At 30.3% G+C, this 19,362-nt stretch overlaps 1 protein-coding gene across 1 annotated transcript in view; it reads left to right on the top strand.

The window, feature by feature from the left end:
* LOC139426487 (uncharacterized) overlaps positions 1 to 19,362 on the top strand; it is a 30,202-nt gene that overhangs the window by 8,508 nt on the left and 2,332 nt on the right. The window contains exons 5-13 of the mRNA XM_071185581.1: positions 3,844 to 3,971; positions 8,175 to 8,296; positions 8,989 to 9,149; positions 11,608 to 11,706; positions 12,232 to 12,331; positions 14,626 to 14,689; positions 15,502 to 15,553; positions 16,340 to 16,365; positions 17,838 to 17,913. Coding sequence (XP_071041682.1) covers positions 3,844 to 3,971; positions 8,175 to 8,296; positions 8,989 to 9,149; positions 11,608 to 11,706; positions 12,232 to 12,331; positions 14,626 to 14,689; positions 15,502 to 15,553; positions 16,340 to 16,365; positions 17,838 to 17,913 — 828 coding nt within the window. The remainder of the gene's footprint in view (positions 1 to 3,843; positions 3,972 to 8,174; positions 8,297 to 8,988; positions 9,150 to 11,607; positions 11,707 to 12,231; positions 12,332 to 14,625; positions 14,690 to 15,501; positions 15,554 to 16,339; positions 16,366 to 17,837; positions 17,914 to 19,362) is intronic.

Raw genomic sequence — 19,362 nt, 5'->3', positions numbered from 1 at the left:
TATTTTTCTACTTGATAAGAGTAAAAGGATTTTATTTCACATCACTTTAAAATAATGCCCCGAAAAAAAAACTGGGATATATATTTCGTGATATAGCAACTAGTACTGCAAGTTAATTTGCATTATTTTTGTATTTTTCTACTTGATAAGAGTAAAGGGATTTTATTTCACATCACTTTAAAATAATGCCCTAAAAAAAGAACTGGGATATAGATTTCGTGATATAACAACTAGTACTGCAAGTTAATTTGTATTATTTTTGTATTGTTCTACTTGATAAGAGTAAAAGGATTTTATTTCACTTCACTTAAAAATAATGCCCCGAAAAAGAACTGGGATATATATTTCGTGATATAGCAACTAGTACTGCAAGTTAATTTGCATTATTTTTGTATTTTTCTACTTGATGAGAGTAAAAGGATTTTATTTCACATCACTTTAAAATAATGCCCTGAAAAAAGAACTAAGATATATATTTCGTGGTATAACAACTAGTATTGCAAGTTAATTTGCATTATTTTCTTAGTTTTCTACTTGATAAAAGTAAAAGGATTTATAGTATTACAAAAACTGGAATTAATAAAAAAATTAATTAAAGTTTAGATAAATAATTTTAATTCTAGTAAAAGGTGTTAATAAAGAATCATAAAGGATATACCGAATAGTGTGCATAATTTCAACATCACTTGTGTACTTATTCGTGGCAGCCTTCAGATGTTTAAAAACGGTGAGGTTGACGTGGAAGACAACGAACGCAGTGGAAGGCTGAAATTGTACGAAGACAAGGAATTGGAAGAAGTATTCGAAAAGGTTTCGTTCCAAACTCGAAGAGAAATTGCTCTTACATTACAAATGACTCAGCAAACAATTTCTAATCCTTTAAAATTGTTGGGAATGATCCAAAAACAAGGAAGTTTGGTTCCACCCGAACTGAAGCCAAGAGACATTGAACATCAATTTTGCATGAGAATTAATTTTGCTATTTGGAAATACTTCAATGGGAAGTCATACTCCACCAGCCGTATTCACCAGATCTTGCCCCTTCAGATTATCCCCTATTCCGGTCGATGGCACATGGTCTGTATGATCAGAAATTTATTTCATTAGAAGAAACCAAGGAATGGGTCAATTCGTGGATATCCTTGGTAGACGTGGTATCCAAATAATCCCAGAAAGAGAGGGGAAAAGTAGTATCTAGTATTGAAGAATACTTTGATTAAAACATTTTTTCTTAATAAACTGCCTGCTTGGTTTTGATAGAAAACGGCGGAAACTTATTTGTACTCCCATTATACACAGGGTTATTCATAATTTCCTCCGGGGTTTCGAATTGTTATAGTAAAAAAAACGAAGATGAATATGGCAAAAAAGAACACATGAAATTATTTCGAAAGTATTCAAGTTTTAATTTTAGCAGTTGCCGGTAGATGACAGTAACATGTACCACTGAAGCCAGTTGTAGAAGAGAAAAATGGAGTTTACAGGCTGAAGGAATTATGAATAACCCTGTATATTTACAAAACATATTCAGACCATATTTTTTTTCATCCATCTCACGTGGGCAAAGAAGTGAATTACTTATTTTGTGGCACATATATATATATATATATATNTATATATATATGTATATAAATATATATTACTAATGACATTATTTATGACGTTATTACATTATTTAGTTGTAATTTATTTCTACTAACAAGATTAAAATACAAAACAGACGTAAATACAAGGAACAATACAGAGAACAAACATAGACAGAAAAAAACACATGGAACAAAAAAATTTGCTGTAGTCTATGAATCCAAAATCATACCAGTAGTGGTTCAAAAGAAAACGTTTGATTCAAGGTCGACAAATGATGAAATGGCTATCATCCATGATCTGTCTTCACATAGGACTTGATGCGGTATATCTATTAAAGCATGCAAAATTTCTACAGAAATACAAATTTTAACCTTCTTACGAGGGTTGTCCATAAAATAAGGTTCCCAACAAATTTTCACAATGAAAAACATGTTTATTGGCATTAAATAATACATGTTTGGAAAGCTTAGATGTCCCTCTTTTTTTCGGCATAATCGCCGTTTAGATAAATGCATTTTTACATGCGGTGTACCATCTTCTTTATGCCTGAGTCGTAGAACTCTGCCGCCGCTCCGCGAAGATAGCTTAAAACAGACAGAATTTGCTTAAACTTCTTCGGCTTTGGCGAGCCTGGATGCTTCCACTAACGGGATTGTTCTTTTGTTTCCGGTGTCATGTAGTGGACCCAGGTCTCGTCCCCAGTGACAACAGAGTCCAAAAATTCATTGCCATCGGTTTCGTAGGCATGAAGAAATTCGCAGGCGGCTTCCACACGTTGCCGTTTGTTGTCATAGTCATCCGTCCGCATTTTCGGGATCCACCTTGCCCAAACCTAAGCGGTCTCTCAAAATGTTGTGAATGCAGGACTTACTGACAACAGGGATCATCTTGCTGAGGTCCCAAACCGTCACCCTTCGATCTTTCAGCATTGCTTCTTCCACTTTCGCAATCGCTTCGTCCGAAAACGATGGCCGACCAGAACGTTGTTCGTCATGGACGTCTGTAAGTCCGTCTTTGAATTCTCTGCACCATTTGCGCACATGTTGCACACTCATACACTCTTCCCCGGACGCCTCACAGAGTTGGGAATGAATGTCCAACGGAGGAACGTTTTTTGCACTCAAAAACAAATCACAGAGCGTAATTCGCACCTGGCTTGAGAAGCAAATGGAAGCTCCATCTTTCACGGCTACCAAGACAACAATTAACGTTGTAGATACCTCGCCGGGTCGGGAACAGGGGAAAAGGGAGCCAAGTTACACGCCAGTCTCAACAAATTCCGCTTAACAGCGTTCCTAGCGTCCGCAGCTCCTTGGGAACCTTATTTTATGGACAACCCTCGTATTTATAGTTATTATGTCTTACAGAATACATGATTTCTGACAAAAAAAAGATTTGAGTAAAGATCTCTAAAAATTCGATTATTCTAATGCTTTCATAATTAAAACTCTTAATAAAGAACAATGAAATACTTTTGACGATAAAATGACAAGTGTAAGTAGAATGTCTAAGTCTTTATAATATTAATTCCTTTTTTAAAAAAATTGAAAAATACTAGCATGGTGAGATCATTTTACTTAAAGTCCCGCTTGAATCCCATTATTCTTCGGTGATGACAGACATCATTTGGTATAAAATTTCATACCATTGCGATTAAAAATATACACTGAATAAAATTCCAGATCAAATTACGGCAGTAAGTAGAGCTACGCGGAGTGCAACAAGAGTAAAATCTATTTTTAACGCAAAATTTTTTATCGTTAGATCTTATACCGTAACTTTTGCAGAAATATTTGTATAAATAATTAGAGTGATTCTGTAAATATTGTTGTAAAAAGTATGATGTATCAGAATTTTTAGTTCCATGAAATTTTAATCTAAAAATACAATAAAATGTACAGGCACTTAATGTGCCAACACTTTTCACATAGTTTTTTCTGAAATAATTTATAGTGAGTGATATTTGAAACTGAAGCTGATGTATAACGTTACAACTCAATCGCTTCATTTTTTTAAATAAAGAATCCCCTCTTTTCATAGCCAAAGAAGAAGTTAACCGTTTCTAGTAAATAAAACGTTATGTATTTTTATTTAGTAAAAAAGTACATGTTTCTTCTATTGTGGGTGTGAAAGAAGTAATCTTTTGAACTTTAAGAAAGAATGAAGATAATATTTATGTTTTGCCTATTATAAGTCGGTAAAGAATTAGCTTTTTGTGTCACAAAATTAAAAAAAGTCAAGCGTTGTTTATTTCAGATACCTCTGGAAAAAACCAATATGAATATTAGGACTCTCTCATGGAATTTAACAAGTGCCATTTCACCTTCTTCAGCTATTATTGAAAAATGTATTAAAATTGTCAACCAGACAAAATCTGAATGCAAGTAAGGAAAATATTTTGTGTAGGCTGTTTTATGTAAACAAAGAAATGAAAATGGGGGAAGCAGTTTCCACTTTCTTCTCATATTAATATGCAAGTAAGCTGTGTAATGACACAGAGTATTTATTTTTCTAAAAACAATTAAAGAACAAAATAACGTAATAAACTTAACGTCAGAAATCCCATAGATAAAATATTGTTTTCGTTAAATAAGATTGCTTTTTAAAGTATTCCCTTTTAAACTAAAGGTATTCCCTTTTACATATAGAAGAGCTTTCGCTCAAATTAGGTAAAAAAAAAGTGAGGATTGCCGATTGAGAGGCTTTTGAACTAGATTTTATGAGCGAGATCTCCTTTCGTAACGTTGGATAAGATAAATGAATACAAATGAACGCTTAAAGATAAGTCAGCCAAAATACATTGAACACCGATTTCCATTCTTGTAGATTACGCAGCAGATTGTTTCGAGTGAATTTTAATCAGTATACGTAATGCCGTACCTCTTTGTAAAGTGTTTTTATGAAAAGCGGTGACTTGTTGCTTTGCCAAGAACTATGAACAGTCGTGCTTTTAGTCAAGTAACTATAGTAAAAAAGAAAGTCTTTCTTTGAAAAAATTAACGTCTAAAACAGGGCTCGAAAAACCGCCCGTCCTCGGCGGTAAAAAAATTCCCCGCTGACAACGAATTTCTCGAATCCGACGTCCGCGCGGACAGTCATTTTCCCGTTATTGTTCTCTGTCTGGGAGTACTGCAGCGGTTGAAAGGGGCTTTTCAGCAATGAACTTAGAAAACAAAAAAAAACACATTAAGTACTGGTCTTAAACAAGAAACGTTAAACGCAATTATGAATCTCTACCTAGATAGAAAACCCCTTTTAGATTTCTGTGCAGAAACCTCTGTAAATCATTGACTTCATTGTGGAACTGGCAAACGTCATATTTCATTCATTTAAAAAACGCGTTACCCTCGGATAAATTGACATTCCAGATAACTTGACCTTTGTCACTTAAATTATTCCATAAAAGAAATAAATTATTTCGTAAAAGAAATACTAGGTTACTATTAGTAACCTAGTATTTCTTTTATTACTGTATATTGTAATCCTTATTTGTAATCCTAGTAACTACTAATTCATTGTGCAATTTATATAAATATTAGTAATAAATAAGAGAAAATTATATTTTTATTTATTTAGAAGCTGCGGGTTAGTTTCAAAGGAGGACGGGTGCATTGTTGGACAAGCCGTCCTCGTGGACGTGTTAAATTTTTGAGTTTTTTCGAACCCTGGTCTAAAATAGAAACTACAGAAAGCTTTATTATATTATTATAAATGATCCCAGAAAACTCATCAACTCTCCTATCCTTTTTTCTTTCAGGGATTCTTTCTCTGGCTTTCATAGGGTTGATTTAAGAAATAAAAAAGAATATATTTAAGACGGAATATATTTCACGTTGTATTTTTCACGCTGAGTCGAATGAGACCAATCTCGAGACTACCATACCAATAGTTTAGAAGTTATTAGCATTTTATCTATGTAACAAAAAGTACAAATATGTACTTGTACATATTTATAAATCATATATTGCAAACTAACCAGAAAAAAATTGCTTCTATTCATTGTTTGCATTGCATTGAATAAGTCTATGCACAAGTAAATCGAATAAATAGATCAAAATCTACATAAGTTTTTATATATAACTGCACGTACTAATTTATTTACTTAATATCACTATCCAGGAACTACCTGAATATGTAGGGCATATTTTCCGATGTAACTTATGCTGAATTGAATTAGACTAATCTTGAGAAAAACAGAATAATAGTTTGGAAGTTATAAGGGTTTTCTTCATAATAAGCACAATTCACAAATAATATTTTTTATACGAAAAACAGCTTTTTATTTTAGGAAATAATGAATACTTATACCTTATGTATCTGTATATCAATGTAAGAAGCATAAATAAATGCAGAAACAATATTGTACTTTTTATAAATAAAACGCCTAGAACTTCTGAACCATTAGTTCAGTCGTCAAGATCAGACTACATACGTTCAGACTATTACTGGATATCCTAGATAGTAAAGTGCGAGTCAAATGTAGTGAGTTTAATTCATTCATGAAAAATTCTTGTAACTTTTGAGCTACTTTTTCGATTCACTTGCGCATTTCCTCATTCAATTCAAGGTGAAAAAGTGGATAGCAGCAGCGTCTTACTTGCTTATGTAGCAATGTCAGATGATGTGTAACTAGGCATAAGGACAAATTTGTACTTTTTGTATACAAAACGTATATAACTTCAAAACTAGGGGAGAGTGGGGTCAATTGTAACATTTTTTACTTAACTACTTTTATCTAACAAAAAATCCAATATATTATTAGTATTAATTGACAGACGAGTAAAGTAGACTATCCTCTACTGGAAAAAAAAATACCTTATTTTAAATGTTATTATATTAGTTATTAACAATTTTTGACAGTCGTGCACTTGTAACAATTGTCCGCACCTTGGCCTCTTTGTTCGCCAAGGTCCCCACTTACGGGGTCAATTGTAACAGTCCATAAATTCAACTAAAACACAGTTAATTATACATATTATCATAGTTGTGATATATTTTTTTATTGAACAAAATAGCGATATTTTAGGAGTAAAAATAATAATGAGCAGAGACTTAAAGGGTTAAACTTTTAACTTTAAGGGGTTAAAAATTTTAAATTATGCTGTGAAAGGTGACAAATAAAATAATGCACATGCAACATAATATAAGAGATAATGGAAACTATTGGTGGTTCTTAAAGAGTTAAGAAATGGTTTCTAAACATAAGATTATTTATTTTCAACTGTTATAATCGTCCCTTTACGTATTGTTACAATCGTCCCCAAGACGCCATTTCAGCTTCATTTGTTAAAAACAATGCTAGTTAATTAACAAAACTAATTTTTTTTTGAAATGTTAATTAAGGTGTCCACTTACATATTCGGTTAATAATTTTTATTTGTTTAAACAAAATTACTTTGTTACAATATAATATTCTAATACCAAAAAAAAAATACTTACGTAGCGTGAAAATATCTTTTGTGATGTAACTCTTTCAAAAGTGCATAAAAATGGTAGTCAGCAGGGGTGTACATGTAGATTTATTAAATACACCTTGTGCGCCACCTAGGAACCAAATCTAGAACCCGACACTTGAAATTTTTGCTCTGTTACAATCGTATCCTGTTACAATTGACCCCACTCTCCCATACTCTCTATCGTCTCGAGAATGCCTAATTAACTGAGTGAGACGAAATGTATTGATATATGTCTCTTTCGCCTTTCTAGAAGAAATTCGATTATCCTTCTCAAATCACCCCCGTTTTGCTGAAAAAAGTAGGAAGCACGCAGTGGACAGGGCGAGTTTTTGGGTACCATTTATAATTATATAACAAAGCTTTTGTTGAAAAAATTATCCGAGGTAATATCTTTTCAAAAGGAAATTTAAATTTTTTCTGAACTAGCTGGAATATTATTTTCTTTTCAAAAAAGAGGTTTCGCTGAAGCAACGCGCTGTTAAGCAGCGCTATGGTGGTAGATGAATACATCGCTTCAGAACTGGCTCAATTGCTTAAATAGAACCAGAAATCACTGCATTTTAGGCTGTAAAAGACTGAGAGAAATTAGAATGAAGTTTCTGCATTTGGTGACCAAAAGCAAAAAGCAAAAACACTTAACTGTAAACAAATGTTACAACAGATATTCTAACTGCTACATCATCATGACTTTTGTCTTAAAATCTAGTAAAACGAAAATATTTTAGCTTTCGGTATCATTCAAAGCATTAACTCTAGCACCTAAAGACTGTTTTACAGAAAAAACTAAGAAATTTCTTTGAAACTTAACTTTTACATAAATTTTCTTCCTGGAACCTTTAAAATTTGATGTGCGTGAATTCACGGTGAATAGCGGTTAATTCGTATTTTTGATATTCTTAAAATAGGATTATCCGTATTATCAGAGAAAATGACAGTCTAGATAAAAACCATTTATAAAATCAACTAAAACAACTTAATTAAATAAAAATTTCAACATTAATTTCAGAGAAATATTAATTTACACATTTCAATTTTCCAAAGTAAACTTTAAATATTTCTAATAAAAATGTTTTTTTTTAACTAAAAACAAATATAACTAATATATTTCATGTTATTTTCTATTTTATTTAGAAAAAGTGACATTGCAGCAGTTCCAGTGGTAACTGATGAAAATCAACCTGCTATTTGTTACACAGTTGGCACAGAAATAGGAAAACCTGACTCTAGGCCTGAATTTTATCCAACTTATTTCAGTAAATTTATTTCCTATCACAAATTACTTTTTTTTTTAATTTTAACTTGTGCTGGTGTTAAAAGAATTGAAATAAGTATTTTATAATAAGTTAAGATGCATACATAACACATGTGGTAAACACATTATTCTTGTATTTAAACAATCTGCATTAAAATTAATTGTTCTCTCAAAATGGGCTTTGCTGTAAATTGTAAGACAATAATTATGAAAAAAATTACAAGTAATAAGAAAAATATAAATGAAAAATTTATGAATTACTGTTTGCATTTGCACTTATTTGGTAAATTTTTTGGATTTACTTTTTAAATATAGAGTACTTTTTATTAATGTGATTTTAGTTGGTAAGGAGAAGTTAATAAGTCATCAACTACAAATATTGATTTTCTAAAGCAAAATTTGGCTAAAACAATATAAATTTTTGTTGAGTTCACTAACCCTACTTCAATAACTCTTTTTTTAGGCGTGAATGAAAAGTTCAAAATTATTAAAAAAAGAATACTCAGTTCTAAACTCATTAGGGCACACATAATTCAAAACATGTTTATTCGTTCTGCTCAAATATAAGTTGTAATTTGATATTCAATCAAATTACAACTTATATTTGAGCATTGAATATATCAATGCTCAAATATAAGTTGTAATTTGATTGTTGCTTTATAGTGATGTAATTTCTGATGTATAAACATTTAGAATACCAGTTTGTTTTGAATACCTTACAAGAAGAATACTTCTATCTTGATGATTCCGTTTTAATATATGTCGAAGTTCATGATAGCAGACAGGTGGCAAATCCGTTAAGAGACGGAATCGCTCTTCGAGGAGGAACTAAATATAGAGCTTTGGTGTCAATGGTAAGTATATTGGACTAAACACCAGTAATATTTCAAATATAATCATTTTTAATTACAAAACACGCACTAACATTTCTTGTAGCTGTAATAATGGAATAATATAATTACTATAATGATATAAAATAATAATGGAAAAAAGGGACATCTCATTTCATAGCTGCGTAATTAGGCAGAAATTTGGCTATTAGTTATGCTTTATAAGCTCACATTTAAATGCGTGTGTATTATTAGGCAGACACGTAAGTTATTTAAACAAAATTAAATTATTGCAGATTACACTTTGTTTGAGGTGTATTAGCTAATGCGATCTGGGAGTCAATTAGCAGAATCATTTGAGATATAATTGAAAATGTGATTTACTGTTCTAAAAATACAATTCTAAAAATATACTAATTTAAAATCCGCTTTTAAAATGCACCCAAAATAAATTTTCATCCTTCAAAACGAAAAGCTAATCTCGGTCTGTTCTAAAATAGTATGAAAAGAAAATAAACATATTACGTGACGTTTTTGATATTAACGAAGGGATTGTATTGTTTTCTGCAATGTTTATCTTGCTTTAATCCACATCGCTACATCTTATTCTTAAGAGTCCTGACATGATGTGTTTCGTTAATCTCATTAAAATACAATATTATGTTTACAATTCCCCACCACTAGAAATTATAAATTATTGAACGAAAAGTTTGTACCTCACAAGTTAAACTATAGTTTAAAGTGCTCTGATTTTCGTATGTAAATTAAAAACTATGACATAAAGATTTTTTTTTGTGACATTTTCTAAAAGTGGTGATCAAAATATAAACCAGAATTACATGACCAGGATAAGATAAACCAAATAAGACGAAAATAACAAAGACCAAATGTTCAACTTTAAGACTAAAATAACTTTCAAACTCGAGGAAACAGGTAGTCTTAAACTGTAAAATATTCCGGTAAAACTGTAAAATACTACAAAAATGAATTTAAGTGGAAAAGTAAATATTCATAAGACCTTTAAATGACATAAAGGTTATAAAAATTAACGGTATACTTGTTTTAGGATATAGTAGCATACCTGCCAACTCTCCCGGATTTTGCGGGAGATTTTATTTTCATATTTAAAGTGGTAGTAAATATATACTATTTTTTCTTTTATAAATTTAATTTTTAAATGATTTTGATCACCACTATTCTTACAAAAATTAAGCTTATATATTAATATGCGTTACTATCATGATTGTCGACTTAATTTTTTTCAAATACAACGTATTTGCTTAAAATTGAAGTTTTAATTCCATTTTAATACCACTGGGAAAAATGATAATGGAAGGGATTAAAAGTTGGCAGGTCTGTAGTAGTTAAACAAAAATAAAAACTTTAATGTTTGAACTACAAATTTTCAAATCATAACAAGGTTTCAAGAAGAAAAAGAAATGAATAACTTTTCATATCAGTAATAAGAGAGAATATTGTTTTTAATAGTAAGTTGTCGAGAAAGGAGGTCAGGGGGAATGATAGATATGTGGTCAACATGATGTGCATTCTTTTGAAGTGCCTGATATGATTTTAAAAATAGCTGCTTAACTTTTCTTTTGTTTTGAGGGAGATAGCTTAGCTGATGGTTGCCCATACAATGCTTTAAAAAACCAATACTTGAAATCGCAGTATAATATTTTCATTTAATCATCAGAAAAATGTGTTTACTTTACCAGTATATTTTTTAAATTGTTATAAGCATTCATTTTTTGTATTTTTCGTAAGATTTTTACCGTGTCTTAGTCAAACAATCTTTTGGTTCAATAAAATGTAACATTGAAAAACAAAAAAAGTATATAAATATATAAATGAATAAAAATACATTAAATTTATGTTATGCGAAGCAAAGTCAGAAATGTTTTTCTTCACTATGTCTAAATTTAAAATAAGGTTGAATTTAACTTAGATTATTACTCTCTTTCTATATCTTCCGTCAGAGCCGTGGTGGCTCAGGGGATAGAGCATTCGCTTTCCAATGACGTGATCCGGGTTCGAATCCCAGTGACAACTGGTCTATACGAATCCCCATCCGGCTTACACCGACCACAGAGCTGACGTGAAATATCCTCGGATCATGGTAGACGGATCATGGGTTAGAGTCACTTTGCCGTCATGCTAACCGTTGGATGTTCTGGTGGTTTTCCTCTCCATGTAACGCAAATGCGGGTTACTTTCATCGAAAAGTCCTTCACGAAGTCAAATTTATCCCAATACTTGATCCAGGGGTTCCCTTGTCTTCTGGATCGGGTTCAAAATTGCAAGGCTACGGCATTGACATTTATAGAGCATTTACAGAACCCAAAAAAATGGGTTGACGGTTTTAGAAATAATAAAATATAAAGTATAAAATAAAAATCAATTTGATATACATCAATTGGTAGACTCGTTAATTGATAATTTAGAAAATGAAGTAAATAAGCATTGATACGCTTATTTTTAGACTGAAGCTCTAAGACTTCCCAGACCTTATGACACTAACTGTCAAGATTATATAAGCTTATGGAGAAGAAATGGTGGTTATGGACCTCTAAATAGACATGTAAGTAGAGATAGAACTAGAATTCTTGTAAAAACATAATTTTCAATATTTTATGTTTTAATTAAATTTATTATGCATTGTTTTTTGATATAAAACATAGTATGCCCGAGAAAGTGTTTTTATAATTATAAGAGAAGGCTTTGAGTCCCTGTAATTGAAATATGTTTCGTTTATACACCGGTTTTGCCTGTAATTGAAGCAATATATCTTTAGTCCTTACAAATAGACAATTTCCAAACAATTCATTACTATTTGAAAGCATTGTTTTCAACTTTGGCACGCATTAGAATCATAAGACTTAATGGCGATGCTTTTGTATTCAGAGCAAAATAGTGCCACTTATGTAGATTCTAAAGCGATTGACTATGTGAAATGATTGAATGATATTGACCTCATAGTTTTGCATATTAATAAATTTAAGTCCTGTCATCTAGGTTTCCATTAATTTTATACTTCAAAAATTTATTTATTAGTTTATTTCTCTTTTTGTGATTAATGATTTAATGACACTTCGGGCATTTACAGGAATGCGTTGAACAATGTAAGTTACTCAAAGTCAGAGCTGAAAGAAGATGCGTAGACCAACATGTTAACTATCCTCATTACGAAAGGCTTTGTACTGCAGGTAAGTTAAAAAATTCATTGTTCAAAATTCTAATTACAATACATGCAAATTTAAAACACTGGAGGTACGTTTCTTTATTTCAGTGGCGCCATCTATCGACAAGAATACGGTTTTTTGCTAGACATAGGTTACAGGCCATTTAAATTTTGTCCTAAACCTAACCAGAGAACAATGAGTCTCTATTCATTACCCCCAGAGGTGTTGATTTGTTATGAAAACTAGGACTTTGTGACCCTGACCTAGTTAAATGTCTTGAGCAGATATCTACTTCTGAATTCTTACTGCTATGTTGAATGAGCCGTTCAGTCAACAAGTATTGGATAGACAGATTTTTGTTTCCAATTTTCTTTTGTTATTTATTTATTTACTTATCATTTTTTTTCCTTTTTTTTTACATTTACATAGAGTATCATCTCTGAGGAGAGGCATTTAAATTTTCGTTGTATATACATATTGTTTAGACCAAAGATTATTTACATAAACACTGAGAAAAAAGTTCAAGCAAATAAATTTTCATGCTGATTAAAAAAATTTAAAAAAATAAAGAATTTAGGTAAATAAATCAAAATTTTTAGTATTTAAATCATTTACTTTTAATTTTTCTTTTCATTATATTAATGGTTTATCAGAAACTCTTGTCTGCAAAATTAAAATCGATATTACCACACCTTCATACCATGCCATATTACCATACCATGTACCATACCTACCATATTACCATACCTATATATATATACACACCCTTGTGCAAATTAATTGAAACAAACTTTTTTTTTCGTGTTTTTTAAAGAAGATGTTTTGGGGTTATTTCGGTTACAGTAGGGTTGGACCTTTGCAGCCTATTGACGGTATGATGCGTTCTGAGCAGTACATTACTATTCTGGGTAAAAAAGTTGTTCCAGAGTTGAAGAAACGATACCCTGATGGAACAGGGATTTTTCAACAGGATTTAGTTTCTTGCCATACGTCCAAAATTGTCAAGAAATTCATGTCTGAGAGTCAAATTGAGACATTTGAATGGCCAGGGAACTCTCCAGATATCAACCCAATTGAGAATCTCTGGGCCATATGCAAGAATCGCCTATTAAATATGGACTGTACAACTATGGAGAAGCTAATCACGGCGTTAATTCATGTGTGGTACAAGGACACAAATATTATAAATGACTGTAAAAAATTAGTGGAATCCATGCCGAATCGTGTCCAAATGTTAATAAAGTGTCGTGGAGATCATATTATGTACTAAAAATTTTTGAGTTTGTATAAATTTAAATAAAATAGCATTTTCTCTTAGTTTTCTGAATTTATTGAGTTTGTTTCAATTAATTTGCACAAGGGTGTATATACATATAAATATAACGTGAAGAATAAATTTAAGAGTGAAGAAAGACTCCTATGCCAAACTCTGAAGCATCAAGATAAAATAACCACCTTTTCTTTAGAATATACCAATATTTTAGAATTTATTTGGTAATTTTAAGTGCTTGATATCTGCATGTTTTAGCAAAAAGTATGACAATAAAGCTTATAACACGTTGACCGTGCTATCATATATTAAAAATGACGAGTTCTTTTTTTTAAAAAATGCTTGTTATTAGTTCAATTATGGTTAATATTTTCCTTTCCCCAATTCCTTTCTCATTTAAAATAGAGAAATAAGGGACATAAATTATGTTTTCAAATATTTAGTTAAAGTATTATAAATATATACTGGTTGGTAGGACGTTGGACTCGTGTGTTCGTGAGAACGAATGGTTTAATCCCGCCAGTCAATGAAACCCCGTGTATTAAATGGTGGCAGGCACATGCTAAATCTGTAGGGGTCACTAAGTCCTCCAAGTTCTAATAACAAAACAATACATCTAGGGATACTGAATTGGAGATTGAGCAATCTCTGGTTTTGATCAAAATTACGGTCTGTGGATAAATGAATGAATGTATGAATGAGTCCGCCCTGTAAGACGGTCTATGACGTGTATGTACGGCTGAATTCGTATTCATGGCAATAGATTGCACCACTGAAAAACAAATAACGCTCCCACTGCCTTAAATTTGCTTGGTTTCCCAAGCAGGCTTGCTCACATGCAGGCAATAGAAACAATAACAACAAATACATACAGAATTGTCATAGATCAATCTCTGTTTCATGGAGATAGTGAGATTTATTTACTTTTTCACATACACGTATAACTGATTTTTTTTAACATAATGCAAGGAAGGGTACGTCAGTTATCTTATTTTTGAATATAATTTTTTCACAGAGCTTAAACGATAATAAATGCTATACTTTTTAGGTGAAACATCAATAACCGATAAAATTATCGACAGTTGTACGATGGAATGTTCGCCGGCTTGTTAGTAAGTATGTTTATTTATCTTATCTAATGTATGTGCACAAAAAGAAATTTTTTTTAGTATGTTTTGCTTGACGTATTTTTTGGACTTAAAAATTTTAATTTAGAGCCGAAAAATATTGTTTCGCGTACATCTATAAACTAGCAAATTAATCGGACAGAAGAGTGTTTGTTTTTAATAAAATAACCTTTATTTTCTTTAAAAAAAAATTTTGAACGAATTTTATGATTTATAACTTATTATTTCCTTTTAGAAACTATTTAAAGGATAGCTATTTTCCATGTCATGATGAAGAAATGAAGTATTAAAATTGCTGTTTTCTTCTTAATAACGCTTTTTTCTAAGCACAGTTGTTAGTTGTGTAAATATCTTTCTTTAAACATAGCTTTTTTTCTTAAACTAATTATTATTATAGCTATTTATGATTTAATAATTCTTCTCAAAAATATTTTGTCTTAATATTTTTGCTTCTATTTTATCATATTGTACTCAGAACTAATGCTTTATTTTTGACCATTTACATGCCGATGTTTCGAAAATGGAACATGGACTTGATCAATTAAATTCCGAATAATATTATTTTCCGTAGATGCAAAATTTAAATTATGAAGTTTTTTTTAAATTTAATTTGCTTCTATAACAATTACATTTGTTGAGTTACTCACCTTCTCTTTTGTCTTCTGAACGTAATTTTTAAATATTATTTTATTATTCATCAAATTTAATGACACAAGAAATAATGTTGATTCAATTATACAAAATAAATCGGAAATAATTATTCAGTGATTTAATATCTTAATCATGGTTACTTTTAGTGAATCCTCCTATGAAGTTAAATACGTAGAAGTGGGAAAGCAGAATCTCAAAGTAAGCATTCTTTGAATTTTATGGATTGTTATATTTAAAAAGGAATTTCGTTTTTTATCATCGGAGAATATTCACTCGAGAATATAAGCTACTTAAATCAAATTAAATATACATTTTAAGTTCATTTTAAAATTAAAGATTTTATAAAAAAAACATGTGGAAAAAAATATAGAGAAATCAGCAAAAGTATAAAATATCACAAAATAGGAGGTACGTTAAATTTTTGAATTATTATGCTCGATAGATTTTAAAAGATTTTTTTCTTTTTAACATAATGAAATTGTTATGGCAATACATATTTAATGTTATTATTTAATTTTAAGTTGTTTTTATAACATACATAGCCTTGCTAACCTGAAATAAGAATAAAGTTGTTATCACTAATTAATTTGTCAAATACAGTTCGTAATCAAAACGGAACAGTCATAAAAATCACTGGTAATAGTTTTAGCAATTTTCGGATATATATAAATTTTCCTTCAAAATTGTGTCAGCAAAAAATTACATTATATTCTTAATTATTTAAAATAAGAATGTGTTTGCTCAAAGAATTTAACAAGCCATAGTAAACTTAGCAAATTCCCGTTTGATATTGAATCTCTTAATAAAAATTTTAGAATGACTTTTAAAATCAGTGGATTCGGTATAACTATTAAAATGTCCTATTTAAAATATATATATTTCTAAAATGCTACATTACAATATTAATTAAGAGCTTAAAAAATACTTTAAACTTTATGTGAGATTTAAAGTAATTCATTCGCTTATAGTAAGTTTTCTTTTCAGTGTCCTTCAAAAAATGAAGGTTGTATGTAAGTATATCAATAACTCAATTTCTGTAATTTCATCAAATTGTCTTATTAATAAGCCAATGATAATTATGTAATCTGCAATGTCCAGCACAACTTGCTGAATTATCAACATCGGGAAAGAAGTTACAAAAATTAAATGCAATCTAAGCATAGGAAATATAATTCTTTTCTTTTTCAAAATTTTCCTTTTAAAACTTATCTTTAGTTGAAAATAACACCTCAACGGTAATACGTAGACAAAAATAACACTATCAAAAGTCACAACTGTGCAGTTGATGGATGCATGGTTTAACGCCGGAGCTTTATAACTGTGTACTCATCGCAGTAGACAAGCGAAAAGTCGGAACAACCTTGTTTTCATCGAGGAATTTTGAGCGAAACTAATCCGCATTTGTAATGAACGGGAAATACATACCAGAAATACCACTATTTTGTCCCCACATAAACTGCCCTTAAGAGAGTTCTAAGCAAAAATCAAAACAAATTGATGCAAAATTATAATTTACAGAAAAAGATTTATTCTATCTTATTTTTAAGCTACTAACATGGAGGTGAGTTACTAAATAACTATGTATTATTTAGTAGCTTAATTTTATAAATACTATTAATATCATATAAAATAATTTCTCTCCCATTTTATTCACACAAAAACTCCTGGTTCATTTTTAGGCAATTCGTGAATATATTTGAAAAATAAAACTTGCACGTTTGCGTTTTCATAACTTGATGTTTTTGTTTAGAATAACTTGGAACTGATTCATGAAATGAATCCTGTTTCGTTCAAAATTTTCTTAGTATTTACAAGTACAGTATTGTTTTAACACAAAAGCAATAATCTTATCATTATTAACGGTATAAATAACATGTTCTGCAACTAGCGCTTAGTAAAAGTAAAGAAATCCAGCAACAGCCTGTTGGAGGCTTGTTCTCGGAGTTAGAGGCTTTAGTAACTCCAAGTAACTAAAAGGGTCAGCACTGTTTGCTGAATACGCAATGCCAACCAATAACCTATCTAGGAGCTAAACAAGTTACTACAAATCAGTGCAAAACTGGATAAGCTTCAAGCTATCTTTGTGGATTGAACTTCTTATTTTACAGAGTGCCTTAACACTGGGTTATCATGGATTATCTGTGCCATACCTGCTTCTAAAATGTAGTTCAAATTTGGACTAACTAATGAGTGAAATTTTAATGTGTATTATTTAAATTATGCAATTCGGAATGGAGTATTTAATATGCATACCCATACAGTTTCATATCCTAAATTGAGTTTATTATTTTTCAAACTGGATAAATTTGACATAAATTATATATAAAAAAATATTTGCATGCAAATCATAAAATATGCAGCATATTTAAGTTAGAAAATTTTCTTTCATATACACAAAAAAAAGTTACATTTTTTAATTGCAACTAAGTGATTTTTTGATTATTGATTATTTTAAAGTGTAAATATTTTTTTTATGCACTAGGTTACAAAATATTGATTTAACTTTCTCATTCCAAAAATTCAAAGTAAAAAGGACCCTCTATCATCCTGAGATACAGGTAAGTTATTCAAAAATGTTCAAAGCGTTTCGTTATTTTCTTCTTATGCACGTGAAAGAATAAAGACTGATTATGAAATAACTTAGTCTAAATATGAATCTTTAAAAAGAATACCGTTTGAGTGAACGGAATAAAATTTTGTACATGGGTGACCAAGAATGATATCAAAAACGACTGGGTAACTCTCACGATTACAGTTACAGTGTCAACATTTTGATCGAAACATAATCATCGCATTAAAAAACCTGAAAAGGGGTTGGAACGATATTCTGAGCACATTAAATTCTTGACACCTAGCTTGCTCTAAGTATCACCAATTTCGCAAAAGGTTTTTATTAAACCCTGGTTTTGTTAGGTCACGAGAAATGGTGACGTTTAGCAAAAGTTTCGTGTACTAAAAATATCACTCGAGCTCCATTTTAGGTTTTTTAATGCAAGTATTAAATTTCGATTAGCCTAGGTTAATGTCCGATGGCCCATTGACTTGAAAAAATATTTTATACACATGAAATTGACTCTGGGCGGGGTTACCCGACTCTCCCCTATATAATATTTAAGTCATTGATTTTATATTTTTCTATTCGTATGGTAACGGCTTACCGGGAACTAAGGTTTTCAAAATTATAGTACATTTTACCCCATAATTAGTAAAAAAATACAAAACTTAAAAGCAAATTTATTCGAATTAGTGGTTTTTTATATCATACAAAAATTACCAACTTTTTCCACATTTACCAAATGTTATCGCAGATTATGCAACCATATTTAATTCTTATGTTTTACCAAAGATATTTCTAAAGCACTACGGTAAAAATTACAGATTTTTGTAGAGCAAAAAATACGGTAAATTTTACCATATTCTGGTAGTTCAGACATTACTTTTTTTCTGTATAATAATGGTCTGAAAAGTTCGTTTAACTCAGTTTTTTATATATATATTTCAAGATTTAACTTTTTTTAGTTTCTAAAAAATAACTTTTGACGAAGCCAATGTCAGAATGGATCGATATTTAAAAGTTATTTTTAAAGGCAGAATTTAACATCTTGAGAGGCGTTATTTTTTAAACCGTTACGGTTAAAACAAAAAAAAAAGCATGCTTTGGAGTCTTATCTGAAAATAAAAGCTGTCAAACTCTGTCAGAAATTTCACTCCAGATTGAAGCTTGTATAAAACTTAAACCTTACGTTACGCCAAACAGCAAAATTAAAAAAAAAAATTTATACTTAGTAAAAAATGTTTTGAATAGAAGAAAAACTATTTTTTATGGAACTGCATAAAAAAATATTTTATAGAAAATCAGATCCACCCCCCACCGTATAATAGCTTTGCTTTTTCTTTAAACTATTAATTTAATGAAGTCATTAACCCCCTAACAATCGGTTAATTTTCAAGAAAACGGTCATGAAAGTGCCTATTTTTTTGAATCGTAAAATATTTGAAAAATATTT

The sequence above is a fragment of the Parasteatoda tepidariorum genome, chromosome 9, assembly GCF_043381705.1.
Source record: "Parasteatoda tepidariorum isolate YZ-2023 chromosome 9, CAS_Ptep_4.0, whole genome shotgun sequence".
Taxonomy (NCBI): domain Eukaryota; kingdom Metazoa; phylum Arthropoda; class Arachnida; order Araneae; family Theridiidae; genus Parasteatoda; species Parasteatoda tepidariorum.
This window is presented reverse-complemented; position numbering and strand designations above follow the sequence as displayed.